This window comes from Jaculus jaculus, chromosome 5 (assembly GCF_020740685.1).
Source record: "Jaculus jaculus isolate mJacJac1 chromosome 5, mJacJac1.mat.Y.cur, whole genome shotgun sequence".
Classification (NCBI taxonomy): domain Eukaryota; kingdom Metazoa; phylum Chordata; class Mammalia; order Rodentia; family Dipodidae; genus Jaculus; species Jaculus jaculus.
The window spans coordinates 103872211-103889940 of NC_059106.1; the positions used below are offsets into that span (position 1 = coordinate 103872211).

A 17730-nucleotide genomic window follows, 5' to 3' on the forward strand; every position below is an offset into this window, starting at 1 on the left:
CCACAAGGCCTACAATACCCTATGCTTACCTCACCTCATTCTTTCCAGGCATACTCCCTGGTAGACCGGGAGGTGGGCTATTGCCAAGGCAGTGCCTTCATTGTGGGCTTACTTCTGATGCAGGTAGGTGGTCTGGGACTCTGTCCCCAAGAGATGGATACAAGTGTGTCCCCTGTATCCATTATCCCTCTAGGGCCAGAGCCTTCTTCCAGCTATGTCACTGTGACCCCTGAGAATTCGCAGGCCAAGTCCCCAGGGGGTGTATATGAGAGAGGTTAGGCATTAGTTCTGGTTGGGTCTTGACACTACATTATTCAGAATAAGGATGGGCTACAGGGGCAGTTGCTCAGGAAGGACATCAGGCACGGGGCCTTAGATGTTTATGGGATCTGGGGCATTACTCCAGAAGAACCAGAAGGCTTAGGATGGAGAGAAAGGAAATAAATGGAAAGATAGAGGGTGTTTCAACCAGGTGGAAGAGACAGGGCTCTGACAGGTTCAAGTCAGCTCTGTTGCTTCCTGCCAGTGGCCCTCAGCAAATGACTTCAGCCTCGGGCTTTCTATCAGTAAACAGTAGTGACCAGATTTACTGGTGACTATCAACTAGGTGACCAGATACAGTTACAGTAAACATAAGCAGAACAGAAACAAGTGTACCAAGATGCTGCCAAGAGCCCAAATGTGACCACTCCCACCTTGCCCAAACTCAGAGCATCCGCCTGTCTCCTAGATGCCTGAGGAGGAGGCCTTCTGTGTGTTTGTCCGGCTAATGCAAGAGTACCGGCTACGGGAGCTCTTCAAGCCCAGCATGGCTGAGCTGGGACTCTGCATCTACCAGTTTGAGTACATGCTACAGGTGAGCGGGCTGCAGGCAGCACCCTACCCTGTCCCCTTGGGCTAAAAATTTCAGGCCTGAGAAATCACTCCTCAGAGCCCAGTATAGTGGTACGTGACTGTTACTCGGGCACTTGAGATGCTGAGTCAGTATGATTATAGGTTCCAGGCTGTCTTCATAGTGAAGTCCTGTCTCACAAAATCAAGGCCTGGGTCCGGGGATACAGCTCAGTGATAGAACATTTGCTTAGCAAGTACAAGGGTCCTGGACTCAATCCCTAATGCCACAAAGAGGAAGGAGACAACCACCAACCCAAAATGGGTTCCTGTTCTGACCCCATAGGATGGAATGAAAGTCTACTATCCTGAAGCATGCTGGGAGGCATGGGGCTGGCTAAGGGAGGTCTCCATTCCCACCAGAAGTTTCCAGAACTGCTAAAGCAGAGGAAGAAAAGGAAGAGAAAAGCTGCCCCAATAGACATGCCCAGGACCACTCTTCGTGTGCTCCAGGTGTGGTGGAAAGAGAGAAAGTGTTGTCTACCTGCCACAGCTGATTACCTGGGAGCCAGGTAATCAGCTGTGTATAAATAGCAGCCCCCAAAGGGTTCATTCCTTGCTGGCAGTCAGAGCCATGGTGTTTGTGCTCAAGCACCCATACATACATGCACACATGTACACCACTCTTACATACATTGGCCTGTCCCGAGGCCCATAGGTCAGAAGTCTGAGTGATCAGTGAAGGCCTTTCTTCTAGGTCCTAGTGGACAGGGGAGTTTGAAGCTCCAGGGGGCTTGGTAGTTCCACAAACAAGAGGTCCAGTGCTTAGAAAAATGACCCCAAAGGGCTTGGAATATAGCTCATGTTTGGCCAAGGTATATGAAGTCCTAGGTTCAATCCCCAGTACCACAAAGAAAGAAAAGAGGAAGAGGAGATGAAAGGAGAAAGAGAAGGAGGAGAGAAAGAGAAAAGGAGAGGCAAAATGAACAACTTGGTTACGTATGGGGGTGCATGCCAATAATCCCAGCACTTGGAGACTGAGGCTGGTATGGTGGCTCATGCCTTTAATCTCAGCACTTGGGAGGCAGAGGTAGTAGGATCTCTGTGAGTTTATAAGGTCAGACTGAGACTACATAGTGAATTCCAGGTCAGCCTGGGCTAGAGAAAGACCCTACCTTGAAAAAAACCATCGATATCCAGCATTTCCCCCTAAAGTAGAATAAATGTAGTTCTACCTCAGGCTGAATGATTTAGACCTTCCATAGCCAACAGATTTATAAGTCCAGGACATAGGGAGCTCCTGGCTCCAGGAGGGAGTCCTAGGTCCAGAGTAGTCTGAAGTTTAAGCCAATCACCCAGGCATTTCCTCAAGCCCTACTTGTGTTCCCACTCCCTTGTGCTACACAAAGTTCTGGGATGCTTCAGCCTCCCCTAAGCATAGTGACCAAGAGAACACCAAGGAAGGGACCTGGTCTGTCCAGGGTGAGGAAGGCAGGGATACCTTAACCCAGTGCCCACTCTCCATGGCTACCCATCCTCCTTTCACCACACAGGAGCAGCTCCCGGATCTGAACGCCCACTTCCGCTCACAGAGTTTCCACACATCCATGTATGCATCGTCCTGGTTCCTCACACTCTTCCTCACCACCTTCCCCCTGCCTGTTGCTACCCGGGTTTTTGATATCTTCATGTATGAGGTGAGCACCCCACAGAATACCTTTGCCTAGTTGGCTCTGAATAAAGGGAGTCAAGCTACATCCTAGAAATGAATTCTGATCAACTGACTAAGGAAGGGTTGAGGGATACAGGGGAAGGATCTGAGGGTGGAACTGGAGTCTCATAGCCCTGTGGCTGCTTTTGCAGGGGCTGGAAATCGTGTTCAGAGTGGGCCTTGCCCTGCTGCAGGTGAACCAGATGGAGCTGATGCAGCTGGATATGGAGGGCATGTCCCAGGTGGGCCAGTGTGGCAAGGACGGTTGGACTGTCCCCACTGGAAGGCACCAAGCACAGTACATTTTCCCAAGTGACAAAGGGGAATGTAACTCATGCTTGCCTAGCATGTTAAAGTCTTGGGTTTGATCCCTAGCATAACATAAAATCTCAGACATTATAGTGCATTCCTGTAATCCAAGGCAGGAAGATAAGAAGTTCAGGTCATCCTCTACTACATACCAAGTTCCAACCTTCAAAACTGGGTTTGAGGCCTTCCTGGGTTTCCTGTCTCAAAAAATAAATAAATAAATAATAAATAAATAAAGACAAGGAAGACATCATAAGCATCCTTCCCACTCTGACCCCCAAGGCTTCCCAAAGTCCCAAGCCCTGACACATGTGGCTCAGGGCCAGCAGCCTAGCCAAGGGGAGAAAGGATGGCCCAGTCCAGCCAGCTTCATCCCTCCCACCCACTCACTGCTAGTCCCTAAAGCCTGCCATCAAAGGAACCCTTCAAATTCTCTGCCAGGTGAGGGCACAAGAAGGAACAAGGGTAGCCTCCTGCCTTGCTTTGCCCAAGCCTGCCCTGGTCTCAGTCTTCTGGCTAGCCTCTCATAGCCATTTCCCCATCACACAGGCCCCTGCCCCCTCTCAGTATCCTCCAGCTGGTACTTGGGAAAGAATACACAAAGGCCACAGTTGTGTCCCCAAACACGGGCATCCATTGTCCATGACTGCCACAGGGACCAGCTGGGCCAGGGAATGAGAGCTGTGTCCACTAGGGGTTTCCTAGCCCTTCATAATGAAGATTTCCCCCATTCTTAGAGACCTCACCCATCCCTTAACCTTCAGGAGTTTCCCAAGCTTGACTTCTCCAGAATCCCAAACCTAGGCCTCAAGTCCACTGGAAAAGTTGGCCCTCCCTTCTTTCCAATGGTCCCTTCTCATGTAGTCATTCATTTACTTATAAAACACTGACTAAGTGGCAGTCCAGACCCTATGCAAGGTTCATGGCAAAGCCATAGTGAACAGGAAAACACAGCAAGGCTAGTGGTCAGGGCCCACATGACATTAACCACCTATGTCCCCCCAGTACTTCCAGAGAGTTATCCCCCATCAGTTTGACAGCTGCCCAGACAAGTTGGTCCTCAAGGCCTACCAGGTCAAGTACAACCCCAAGAAGATGAAGAGGTGAGTGCCTTGGCATGGAGGTGGTCCCTACCTCTGTCCCAGGGAAGATCTAGAGGAGGCAGGATAGTGACTGTGTGCTCCACCCCCTACAGGTTGGAGAAGGAGTATGCAGCTATGAAGAGCAAGGAGATGGAAGAACAGATAGAGATCAAAGTGAGTCTCCCAGGGGCCAGGGGGAGGGACCAGGATGGGTGTCCTTGGGGGCTTTCTGCCTAACTCCAGAGCTGTCTTCCAGAGGGCAGACCTACCTAGTATACAGTATATCTTAGCTATCCTGGGCAGATAGCCTTGAGCTCTGGATGATTCTCATCTACCTCACCCTTCCTTTACCTGCCAGGCCAGTGTGGGAGTACCTGCCCCAGCTGGTGTGTTTTCAGAGCTGGCAACACAACAGTAAACAAGAGTCAAGAACCAACCCTGCCTTTGTGACCCCTACCCTTGTGTCATGGGGTGACAGTCAATAAATCACTAAAATAGCATGGAGTTTATAGAGTGCTGTGGATGCAGACATGCAGAGGTGGGGCAGGCACACCTGGGAAGTTGCTTCCAGGCTCAGGAGTTAAGTGCAAAGAGCCTTGAGTAGCAGTATCATGCCTGGTGAGATACAGTCAACAGCCAGCAAACTCTTAACAGCCAAGCTCAAACTGCTCTAAGCACACCTTAAGGCTGGACTTAAGATCTACCCCAGTGACACACCCACCAGCAGGCTGCTGGAATCTCAAGTTGCAAGCTTAATCAGAAATATCTCAGGAGCTGGGCATGGTGGCACACACCTATAATCCCAGCACTCGGGAGACAGAGGTAGGAGGATCGCCATGAGTTCAAGGCCACCCTGAGACTACATAGTGAATTCCAGGTCAGCCTGAGCTAAAGTGAGACCCTACCTTGAAAAAAAGAAGAAAGAAAGAAAGAAAGAAAGAAAGAAAGAAAGAAAGAAAGAAAGAAAGAAAGAAAGAAGGAAAGAAAGACCTCATGCTGTGAGGGATATAATTCACATTCAAACTACCACATTCCACCCCTGGTCCCCATAGACTCATGATCATCTCAGAATGCAGCAAACCAGCTTTAAGGTCTCCATAGTCTCTATAAACTTTAACATTGTTCTATAGTCCCAAGTCTCATCTGAGATTTAAGACTGCCTCATAACAGTGTGCCTTATAAAATGAAAATATAAATTACATACTTCCAATCCATAATGATACATAGCAAACATTTCTATTGCAATAAGGCTTAACAAGGAGAGACTGGGTCAATGTGAGTCAATAACCAGCAGATAAACATCAAACATCCGCATTTCAAGCCCAACATCCATAACCAAGGACAAAGTCTCTGGATTCATTTCTACCCCTCCAGCTAGACTGAGAAGCCAAGGGAAAATTCCATCCAAACAAGCAGCTATTAATGGTAGCCATTCCACAATCCTGACATATTCAGAACATCCTTGGGTCTACCCAGAAAATCCATCTTCACATCTCCATATAATGGTCTTATTTGGGGTTTCAACCCTGTTTCACATTCCTGGAACCTTATGCACTTCCCTGCATTTTTCATGCTTTCAAAACCATTTACCAGGTGTTTGGCATAGCCAAATTTGTAAATGGGGAAGGGAGGGATCTTGTAAAGAATAGCATATTCCTTTAGATTCCTTCATTTAAGTCACCTCCTTGCAAAGTAATTTGTATTCATACTCATTTGAGCCTTTCCTGGGTGGATTTTGCCCAGAAAAAAAAAAAAAAAAAGCATCTTTTCCATTCTCCCAGTGCAAAGCATTTGCCCACCCTTAGTGGTGGTAACCAACTTAATAGCAGCTTCAGTAACCTAAACCCAGTCTCTGTGCCAATATGTGCCAATAACTTTAAACTTGCTTGAATTTTTCCTGTGATAAACTGTATACCTTTCACAGCTTTCTGTTCTATACCTTCTGCCAAGCACACCAGTCGATTACCTTTAAATTCAACCTTGATCAAACTCTCTGGCATGGGCCAAAGAACACTGCCAACCTTTATGCCGGTAGCCCAGTTCCAACAAAGTTATCTCCCCCTTAAAAAGTCCTCACAGTCCACAATTCTCTGCATTTAGCATTTTTCAAACTCTCACCAGAATAGTCCCATGAAGCTCTTCTTAACAATACTATAAGACTTCTTCAGTCAAAAGTACCAAATCTGCTAGGCATGGTGGTGCACACCTTTAATCCCAGTACTCTGGAGGCAGAAGTAGGAAGATTGCAGTGAGTTCGAGGCCACCCTGAGATTACCTAATGAATTCCAGGTCAGCCTGGACTAGAGTGAAACCCTGCCTCGAAAAACCAAAAAAAAAGTACCAATCTGGGCTGGAGAGATGGCTTAGCAGTTAAGGCACTTGCCTGAGAAGCCTAAGGACCCAGGTTTAATTCCTGAGTACCCACATAAGCCAGATGCACAAGGTAGCACATGCATCTGGAGTTTGTTTGCAGTGGCTAGAGGCCCTAGCACCCCCATTCTCTCCCACTGCCCTCTCTCTCTCATAAGTAAATAAATAAAAAATTTAAGTACCAAATCCTTCCACATTCCACCCAAGTTCCAAAAGACCAAACCCCATATGGTCAGATTCATTGCAGCAATTACCTCACTTTCACCAGTTTTGCTACTGCATTTAACTTTGTGTTGCTAGGACAAACACCCAACCAGAAACAGCTTATGGGAGGAAAGAGTTTATTTCAGGCTTATAGAATAGAAGGAAAATACTTTCATCAATGGCAGAAGAAGCTGGCTCACCCCATTGGAAAGAAGCCAACACGATCAAGCATCAACAGCCAGCAAACATAAACAGCCAGAGCTCAAACTGCTCAGAACACACCTTAGGGCTAGACTTAAGATTTCACACCAGTGACACATCCTCTAGCAGGAGGCTGGAGACTTAAGTTGCGAGTTACTAATTTTTTTCTATATTAATTTTTTTGATAACTTCCATAATAGTAGACAATAAACCATGATAATTCCTTCCCTCCTCCTATTTTCCCTGTTGAAACTCCATTCTCCATCATATCCCGTCCCCCTCTCAGTCAGTCTCTCCTTTATTTTGTCATCATCTTTTCCTCCTATTATGATGGTCTTGTGTAGATATTGTCAGGCACTGTGAGGTCATAGATATGCAGGCCATTTTGTGTCTGGAGGAGCACGTTGTAAGGAGTCCTATACTTCCTTTGGCTCTTACATTTTTTCTGCTACCTCTTCCACAATGGACCCTGTTCTAACAGATGTGATAGAGATATGTCAGTGCTGAGCACTCCTCTGTCACTTTTCAGCAACATGGTGCTTTCTGTCACTTCTCAGCACCAAGGTATTACTATCTGAAAAGAGAAGCTTCTCTAACCAAAAGTGAGAGTAGCATTAATATGTGGGCATGAACATTAAGAAAAGTGCTAACTGGGCAGTTTGGTGAACATAGTATGTACATTTAGCCAGACACCAGCAGACGTTACATTCCTAGGGCTCATGAATATACCTGTTGTAGCTTTTCAGTATCAGGGATGTATTCTCTCCCATGGAGAGGGCCTCCAGTCCAATTAGAGAACAGTTGGTTTTCCCCATAACAGACATGCCACTATTGCACCCATTGGCTCATTTGGCCTGACTGGCCAAATTTAAGGCTTACTGTGTCCAGTGATGAGTATCATCACTGGTGATTTTACTCTCTCCCATTGAACTGCATGCAGTGTTGCTTTTCCCAGCTTTCTGTTAGCTGGTCTACATGGAGGAGGTTTTCAGCTCAGCTCCAACAGGATTTCTCAGTAGCCTTGCAGCCCTAGTATGTGGAGTCTTCAGAAATAGGGTCTTACCATCTGTTCTTGGTAAGAAACCAAGCACCTCAGCAATGGTCTGTAATGTATTGGGGGCATTAGGGACCTCCCTGGCCAACAACTCAATGGAAGGTATCCCATCCCTGACACTGAAAATTTTCTAGTAACAATCTATGGCTCCTGTGCATTACATTATCCAAAAAAGTAGGTTTCCATATGACTTATTTATATCCTCTTAGATTTGATTAGCCCTCCCTCCACCTTTTCTTTACTCAATCTCTTCCTCTGGATTCACTTAGGCCTTTTCACTCCCATTAATCTGTTTTTATACTTACATATATATAATACCATCCTATTAAATCCCCCGTCCTTCCCTTTCTATCCTCTTTCTATCCCCTCTTGAGCTTTCTGGCCTCTGCTACTGAGTTTTATTCCTACACACATAAAAGTTCAATCCTTTGTAGCTAGGATCCACATATGAGAGAGAACATGTAATATTTGGCTTTCTGGGCCTGGGTTACCTCACTAAGTATAATCCTTTCCAGATCCATCCATTTTCTTGAAAAATTCATAATTATATTTTTCTTACCATAAGTACAACTCCTTATCTTCATTATCCACTCATCAGTTAAAGGACATCTAGGCTGGTTCCATTTCCTAGCATGACAATAAACATGGTTGAGCAAGTATCTCTAAAGTAGTAAGACAAGTCCTAAGTATGTATGCCTAGGTGTGGTAAAGCTGGATTATATGGTAAATCTATTTTTATCTGTCTCAGGGACCTCCACACTGATTTACACAATGGCTGGACCAGATTGCATTCCCACCAACAGTGTAGAAGGGTTCTTCTTTTTCCACAACATAACCAGCATTTATGGTCATTTGTTGTCATGATGGTAGCCAATTTAACAGGAATGAGATGGAATCTCAACATCGTTTTAATATGCATTTTTCTGATGGCTAAGGATGTACAATATTTTTTAGATGTTTATATGCCATCTTTTGAGAACTCACCATTTAGTTCCATAGCCCTTTAAAAAAAGTTTTTTTACATTTTATTCATTTATTAGAGACAAAGAGAGAGGGAGGGAGGAAGGGGGGAGAGAAAGAGAGAGAAAATGGGCATGCCTAGGCCTCTAGCCACTGCAGACAAACTCCAGACGCATGCGTCATCTTGTGCATCTGGTTTGCGTGGATTCTGGGGAATTGAACCTGAGTCCTTTTGTTTTGCAGGATAACGCCTTAACTGCTGAGCCATCCCTCCAGCCACATAGCCCATTTTTTTAACTGGGTTGTTTGATTTCTTCTTATTTAGTCCTTTGAATTCTTTGTATATCCTAGATGTTAATCCTTAGTCAGATGTATAGCTGGCAAAGATTTTTTCCCATTCTGTGAGTTGCCTCTTTGCTCTATTTACAGTGTCCTTTGCTGTACAAAAGCTCTGTACTTTCATGAGGATCCAGTGATTGATCAGTGGTTTTATTTCCTGAGAAATTGGGGTTATATTCAGAAAATCATTGCCTGTACCAATTAGTTGAAGGATTTCCCCTACTTTTTCCTCTAGAAATTTCAGAGTTTCAGGTCTGATGTTAAGGGCTTTTATCCATTTGGACTTAATTCTTGTGCATAGAGAGAGATAAGGATCTACTTTCATCCTTCTACAGGTACATATCCAGTTTTCCCAGCACCATTTACTGAAAAGGCTTTCTTTTCTCCAACAAGTATTTTTGGCATTTTTGTCGAAGATCAGGTGGCTATGACTACCCGGACTTACATCTGGGTCCTCTATTCTGTTCCATTTATCTACATGTCTGTTTTGGGGCCAGTACTATGCTGTGTTTGTTACTATGGCTGTGTAATTTAGGCTAAAATCGGGTATGATGATACCAAGAGATTTATTTGTGTTACTCAAATTTATTTTAGATATTCAAGGTTTTTACATGCTTCCAAATGAATTTTTGTATTGTTTTTTGTATTTCTGTGAAGAATGCTGTTGGAATTTTGATGGAGATCGCATTAAATGTATAATTTGCTTTTGGTAAGATTGACATTTTCATAATATTGATTCTTCTGATCCAAGAATAAGGGATGTCTTTCCATTTCCTAGTGTCTTCTGCAATTTCTGGCTTGAGTGTTTTTAAGTTTTCATTGTAGAGATCCTTCACTTCCTTGGTTAGTTTTATTACAAAGTACTTTAAATTTTTTTGATGCAGTTGTGAATGGGAATGATTCTAATTTCATCCTCTATGTGTTTATTGTTAGCATATAGGAAGGCTACTGATTTCTGTATGTTTATCTTGTATCCTGCTACATAGCTGTAAGTGCTTATCAGCTCTAACAGTTTGCTTGTAGAGTCTTTAGGGGCCTTTATATATAGAATCATATCATCTGCAAATAATGATAACTTATCTCTTCCTTTCCAAATTGTATCCCTTTTATATGTGTCTCTTGCCTTATTGGTATGGCTAAGATTTCCAGTACTCTATTAAATAAAAGTGGGGGGGGTGCTGGAGGGCTGGCTTAGTGGTTAAGGCACTTGCCTGTAAAGCCTAAGGACCCTGGTTCAATTCTCCAGGTCCTAAGTAAGCACATGGTGGTGCATACGTCTGGAGTTTGTTTGCAGTGGCTAGTGGCCCTGGCATGCCCATTCTCACACTTTCTCTTTCTCTCTTCTCCCCACTTTCTGTCACTAATAAAAAAAAAAGTAAAATCTTTTTTAAAAAAAAGTGGGGACGGGCTGGAGAGATGGCTTAGTGGTTAAGCGCTTGCCTGTGAAGCCTAAGGACCCCGGTTCGAGGCTCAGTTCCCCAGGTCCCACGTTAGCCAGATGCACAAGGGGGCGCATGCATCTGGAGTTCGTTTGCAGAGGCTGGAAGCCCTGGCGCACCCATTCTCTCTCTCTCCCTCTATCTGTCTTTCTCTCTGTGTCTGTCTCTCTCAAATAAATAAATAAATAATTTAAAAAATAAATAAATAAATAAAATAAAATACAGCCGGGCATGGTGGTGCATGCCTTAAAAAAAAAAAAAAAAACAGTGGGTACAGTGGACACCCTTGTCTTTTGCCTGATTTCAGGGGAAAAGCTTCAAATTTTTCTCCACTTGGTATTTTGTTGGCTATAGGTTTTTCATAAATAGGCTTTATTATGTTGAGATATGTTCTTTCTATTCCCAGTTTCTATAGGACTTTTATCATGAAGAGATGTTGGATTTTTGTCAAATGCTTTTGCTATATCTAATGAGATGATCATGTGATTTTTGTCCTTCAGTCCATTTATATAATGTATTACATTTATCAATTTGTGTATGTTGAACCATCCTAGCATCTCTGGGATAAAGCCTATTTACTTGGCCAGAGTGGATGATCTTTCTGATATATTCCTGTATTTTGTTTGCCAATGTTTTGTTGAAAATTTTTGCATTTATGTTCATGAAAGACATTGGTCTATAATTTTCTTCTTTTATTCTACCTTTGTCTAGTTTTGGTATCAGGTGGTGCTGGCTTCATAGAAGGAGTTTGTTAGGATTCCTTCATTTTCTATTTTATAGAAAAGTTTAAGAAGCATTGGTGTTAGTTCTTCCATGAAGGTCTGATAAAATTTACCAGTGACTGGACTGTTTTAGATCTGGGACTGGACTTGTTTTAGATTAGAGATTTTTTTTTTTATAACTGCCTGCATCTCCATACTTGTTATAGGTCTATTTAAGTGGTTAATCTTGATTTCTTGTTTTGTTTTATTTTGTTTTGTTTTGTTTTGTTTTTCAAAGTAGGGTCTCACTGTAGCCCAGGCTGACCTGGAATTCACTATGTAGTCTAAGAGTGGCTTTGAACTCATGGTGATTCTCTCCCTCTGCCTCCCAAGTGCTGGGATTAAAGGTGTGCGCCACCACGCCTGGCCTTGAATTAATTTTTGTAGGTCATATAAATCAAGGAAATCACCCATTTCTTTAAGATTTTCAAACTTAATAGAGTATATGTTCTTATAGTATGTCCCTATGAATTTTTTAATTTCTCTGGTATCTGTTGTGTTGGTTCCTTTTTCATCTGTAATTTTATTAATTTGTGTCTCTTCTCTCTTTCTTTTGGTCAGATTTGCTAGGGGTTATCAATCTTGTTTATCCTTTTTGTCTTTTTGAAACTTTTTTTTAATTTAATTTTTGCTTAAGAGAGAGGCAGAGAAGGAGAGAGAATGGGAACACCAGGGCCTTTAGCCACAGAAAACGAACCCCAGATGCATGTATCATATTGTGTATCTGGCTTGTGTGGGTCCTGAGTAATTGAACCAAGGTCCTTTGGCTTTGCAGGCAAGCACCTTAACTGCTAAGCCACTTCTCTAGCCCCTTGTTTATTCTTTCAAAGAACCAAGTCTTTGTTTCATTGATTCTTTGGATTTTTTCTCTTTTTGGTTTCTATTTCATTAATTTCTGCCCTAATATTTATTATTTCTTCCCATCTACTGATTTTCAGTGTGCCTTGTTCTTTTCCCAAGGCCTTAAGGTGAAGCATTAAGTTGTTTACTTGTGAACATTTCTAATTTCTTAATATAGGCACTTAAGGCTATAAATATCCCTCTTCGGACTGCCTTTAGTATGTCCCAATGTGATGCTGTGTTCTCATTGTCATTTGATTCTATGAATTTTTTTATTTCCTTCTTGATTTCTTCATTGACCCATTCATCATTTGGTAGTATATTGTTTAGTTTCCATGATTTTGTGTATGCTCTACAGCTCTTCTTGCTATTGATTTGTAGATACACTGCAAGGAATTATTTCAATTTTCCTGTATTTGTTAAGATTTGCTTTGTGTCCTAATATATGGTCTATTTTAGAGAATGTTCCATATGCTGCTGAGAAGAATGTATATTCTGTATCATTTGGATAAAATTTCCAATATGTTAGGTCCATTTGTTCTATGACTCATTTAATCCAGATGCATCTCTGTTTATTTTTTGCTGGGATGATGACCTGTCAGTTGATGAGAGTGGGGTGTTGAAGTCACCCACTACAACTGTGTTTGGTGTTCTCCATGACCTTAATTCTAATAGCATTTGTTTGAAGAAATTGGGAGCCCCCATGTTAGGGGCATATATGTTTAGGATTGCAATGCCCTCCTGTTGGAGTGTTCCTTTAATCAATATTAAGTGACCTTCCTTATATTTCCTAACTAATGTTGGTCTGAGATCTACCCAGTGAGATATTAGGATAGCAACTTCTGCTTGTTTTCTAGGCCCATTTGCTTGAAACACCATTTTCTAGCCTCTCACCCTAAGATAGTGTCCTTTGTAAAAAGGTGAGTTTCTTGGAGACAACAAATTGAAGGTTCCTGCTCTTTTTTTTTTTTTTTTTTTTTTTTTTTTTGGTTTTTCAAGGTAGGGTCTCACTCTGGCCCAGGCTGACCTGGAATTCACTATGTAGTCTTAGGGTGGCCTCAAACTCATGGTGATCCTCCCACCACTACCTCCCTAGTTCTGGGATTAAAGGTGTGCGCCACCATGCCCGGCTCAGGATCCTACTTCTTAACCCAGTCTGCTAACCTGTGTCTTTTGGTTGGGGCAGTGAGGCCATCAAGAGTTATTATTGAAAGGTATGTGTTATTTTTACCATTTTTCTTGCTTTGTACTTCCAGTTTTACCTTTGCTCTCTTATATTAACTAGTATTTGAGTATGGTTTGTTTTTTCCAGGTTCCTTATATGTCTGTTTTTCTTTCTCTTCAGCATGGAGGATCCTTTCAAGTATTTTCTGTAGAGCTGGTTTTGTCTTCAAATATTCCTTTAGCCTGCTTTTGTTATGGAATGTCCTTATTTCTCCATCTATTTGAATGGACAGGTTTGCAGGATAAAGTAACCATGGTTGACATTTGTTATTTTTCAAAACATGGAATACATAATTCCAAGCTTTCTGGCTTTTAAAGTTTGTGTTGAGTAATCTGCTGTGATCCTGATGGGCTTGTCTTTGTATGTGACTTGATTTTTCTCTCTAACTGCTCTCAATGTATTTTCTTTGGTTTGTATGTTTGGTAGTTTAATTATAATATGACAAGGAGAGGTTCTTCCCAAGTTTTGTCTGTTTGGTGTTCTAAAACCTTCCTGTATCTGCATTGGCATCTCCTTCCCAATTTGGGGAAGTTTTATTCTATTTTGTTCAAAATGCCTACTATGCCTTTGGAGTGAAATTCTTCTCCTTCTACTATACTCTGAATTCTTATATTTGATCTTTTCATAGTGTCCCAAAGATCTTGAAATCCCCACATATGCCTTTGTATTAGTTTGTCTTTCTCTTTGTTGAGCTGTATTAGATCTGCCACCTGGTCTTCTAGTTTAGACATTCTGTTCTCTCCTTCATCCATTCTATTGGTGAGGTTTTCTACATAGTTTTTTATTTGACTGACAGTGTTTTTCATGGGTAGTAATTCTGACTGGTTTTTCTTTATTATTTCTATTTCCTTATTCATGTCTTGTATTGACCTCCTCATTTCATTAAATTTGTTTCCTGTGTCTTTTTTGATTCTTTTGATTTTCAAAATTTTTTTTATTTATTTATTAGAGCCAGAGAGAGAGAGAGAGAGAATGGGCACACCAGGGCATTCAGCCACTGTAAACAAACTCCAGACACATGTGCCCCCTTGTGCATCTGGCTTGAGGGTCCTGGGGAATTGAACCTGGGTCCTTTTGATTTGCAGGCAAACGCCTTAATCACTAAGCCAGCCCTCCTTTGATTTCTTTGAGCATATTTATAATCATTCTTTTGAAATATTTCTTGGGCATTTCCTCTAAATCAGTCTCACTAGAGGTAGTTTCTGATGGATTAATACTTTTTGGTGGATTTATATTGTCTTGATTTTTTTTCTGTTTCTTGTATTATAATGTAGAGATTTTTGCATCATGAATTATTTTAATGCTTGGATTGTCTAATTATCTGCAATATTATTGGATGTCTCAATCAATCTGATGTTATATATCTTCAGGGTAGGAGCTTAATATGCTAGGTGTGGCTCTTAAGACTCTCAGAGTAACCACAAAAGTGACCCTAAGTGTTGGGATTGTCTGCTATGAGAATATTCTAGTAGGCTGAGTGGAACAAAATACAGGCTAATTCTAAAATTTAACTAAATAATTGTGGTGGTTTGATTCAGGTGTCCTCCATAAACCTAGGTGTTCTGGATGTTAGGTTTCCCAGCTGATGGCAATTGAAAAGTAACGCCTGCTGGAGGCAGTGTATTTGGGGGGTCAGGCTTTGGATGTTATGGCCAGTTTCCTCATGCCAATGTTTGGCGCACTCTCCTGTTGCTATGATCCACCTTATGTTGGCCAGGGGGTGATGTCTTCGTTTTCTCTGCCATCATGAAGCTTCCCCCTCAAACCTATAAGCCAAAATAAATCTCTTTTTCCCATAAGCTGCTTTTGGTTGGGTGATTTCTACCAGTAATGTGAACCAGACTGTAACAACAATATATACATTCAATGAAAAACAGCACAGAATATTTATGTAAGAGTAGGTACTATAACAAACATATCCTCTAACAAAGTCACAGTCCCTAAGGATGTGTTTTGCCCCATACCCTTAATCCTGTCAACTGGGAGGCTTTTGGTCTGTAGAGGGTTCCCAAGGTCAGCTTGTGATCTAGTGAGACCCTTCTCTAGTGAACAAAAGAGAAAACAAAGGCACTATAAATCAGGAAGCAACAAATGACAAGCTCAAAATATAGTTTATTTAGGAATGGCAAATTCAGCCATCCATGGGGTTTAACATTTATCTTACCCTGTCATGGAAGATGCAATTAGCACTTCAATGCAAGCCTATATACCAGGCTTTTTTTTTGGTGGGGATGACCTGGTGTAATCCTGGTTACCTTTTGAAATAGCTTTGGTCTCAGCTATGGTCCCACTTTGCTATGCTGTGCTGTGGGCTCAGGTAGGCTGGCTGGGTCAGTGGTTTGCTGCTCTGATCACCTATGTTGGGTGCTGTGCAGGTGAGTCCCCTTCCTCAGGTCTCTGGTGCTTACTGGTGCTTGTGCTGACAGAAGGGGGAGGGGAGGCTGTGGATGGTGGCTGAAGTTCTCCCACTGGTCCTGGTGATCCTCTTCCTCACAAGCCACTCCTCTGGTTCCTGCTGTCCTTCCCTCACATTCTTGAGTTTGCAAGGAGGCTGGTGTGAGTGGAAAATCCTCTCACCTGGCTTTTTCTGTGGCTCAGGCTGAGCCTGGTGGCTGCAGCCACACAAATCTGGTGCCACTGCTGCTGCAGCCACTTCTGCCTGTTTCTGTTGCCTCTAGACACTCTGGATCTCTCTTACTTCTCTGCTACAATTGTTAATTTGTTATACACCTTCACTTTTTAGTAGAAGAGTGTATTTTGCTAGGTTGTTTTTTGCTTTTCCTCCCCTAGACTGCTTTGGCGTGGTTCCTATGCCACCATCTTAACTGGAAGTCCAGTAAATATTTTCAGAATGTTTAAAACCATAGAAAGCTTTCATGTTCAACACGGAGAACTGAATTCGGAAAGGGTTAGTCTGGAGACTAAGCAAGAGGCTGCTAATAGCAAAATAAGAAGGGGAAAGACTGTCTGACATTAGTTCCCCCCCCCCAAAAAAAAAAAAAAAAAAAAAACTCTGGCCCTGAAAGACCCAACCATGGGCTGGAAGCATACTTCTTAGAGCAGTACAGATTCTTTTGTTTGTTTGTTTTTTCAAGTTAAGGTCTCACCTAGCCCAGACTGACCTAGAATTCACTCTGTAGTCTCAGGGTGGCCTTGAACGCATGGTGATCCTCCTACCACTGCCTCCCAAGTGCTAGGATTAAAGGTGTGCACTACCACGCCCGGCAAGACCAGTGTAGATTCTGATGTGCCACTCCCTGCCCCACACACATCCATGAAAGTACATTTTTTAATTGAAGGTCCCCCCACCTCTATGTGTGTGTGGGGGGGGTATGTGGTGTTCATGAACCCTATGTACACACATGCAGAGGCCAAAGAACATCCAGCATCTTCCTCTATTGTTCTTCTGCCTTCTTTCCTTGAAAAGTTTGTCAGCATTTTTTGGTCAGTCTGGCTGACCAGCCAGCTCAGCTCAAGTTATAGCCCTGTTTCAACACTGCTCAGTGGCAGTGTTGCAGCCATTCCTGGATTTTTACATGGGTGCTAGGATTTGAACTCTGGTCTTCACACTTGCATGGAAAGCACTCCTGCCTGCTGAGCCATCTTCAAGCCCCCCACTTTTAGGGGTTTTATTTATTATTTTTAAAGCAGCATTTCACCAGGCACTGGTGGTATACATCTTTAATCCTAACACTTGGGAGGCTAAGGTAGGAGGATTTCCACGAGGTTGAGGCTAGTGAGTTCCAGGTCAGCCTGGGCTAGAGTGACACAGTGTCTTTAAACAACAAACAAAATAGTGTCTCATAACTCAAGCTAGCCTCAAACTCCATATGGATCTGAGGATGGCCTTGAACTTCTTGTCCTCCAGCCTCCATCTCCCAAGTGCTGGGATTACAGGCATGTAGCACCACTCACTGGTTTAATGTGGTGCTGGGAACATTATTCAGAGCTTCCTTCATACCAGGCAAGCCACCCCAATTTTTAAACTTTTATTTATTTATTTATTAGAGAGAGGGAAAGAGGCAGAGTGAGAGGGAGAGAAGGGGTGTGCCAAGGCTTCCAGCCACTGCAGATGAACTCCAGATACTTGTGCCACCTTGTGCATCTGGCTTAAGTAGGTCCTGGGGAATCAAACCAAGGTCCTTTGGTTTTGTAGGCAAGCGCCTTAACAGCTAAGCCATCTCTCCAGCCCCACCCCAACTTTTTTTAAAATTTTTTTGTTTTGTTTTACTTTTTTATTTACTTATTTGAAAGTGACATATAGAGAAAGAGGCAGTTAGAGAGAGAGAAATGGGCACACCAGGGCCTCCAGCCACTGCAAACAAACTCCAGATGCATGTGCCCCCTTGTGCATCTGGCTAACGTGGGTCCTGGGTAATCGAGCCTTGAACCCGGGTCCTTAGG

At 42.8% G+C, this 17730-nt stretch overlaps 1 protein-coding gene across 7 annotated transcripts in view; it reads left to right on the plus strand.

The window, feature by feature from the left end:
- The window catches only part of Evi5l (ecotropic viral integration site 5 like), a 39200-nt gene that overhangs the window by 13089 nt on the left and 8381 nt on the right, over positions 1 to 17730 (plus strand). For all 7 annotated transcript variants that reach the window (XM_045150761.1, XM_012952147.2, XM_045150765.1 and 4 more), the window contains 6 exons: positions 49 to 123; positions 731 to 856; positions 2385 to 2528; positions 2695 to 2784; positions 3857 to 3954; positions 4047 to 4107. In XM_045150761.1, coding sequence (XP_045006696.1) covers positions 49 to 123; positions 731 to 856; positions 2385 to 2528; positions 2695 to 2784; positions 3857 to 3954; positions 4047 to 4107 — 594 coding nt within the window. The remainder of the gene's footprint in view (positions 1 to 48; positions 124 to 730; positions 857 to 2384; positions 2529 to 2694; positions 2785 to 3856; positions 3955 to 4046; positions 4108 to 17730) is intronic.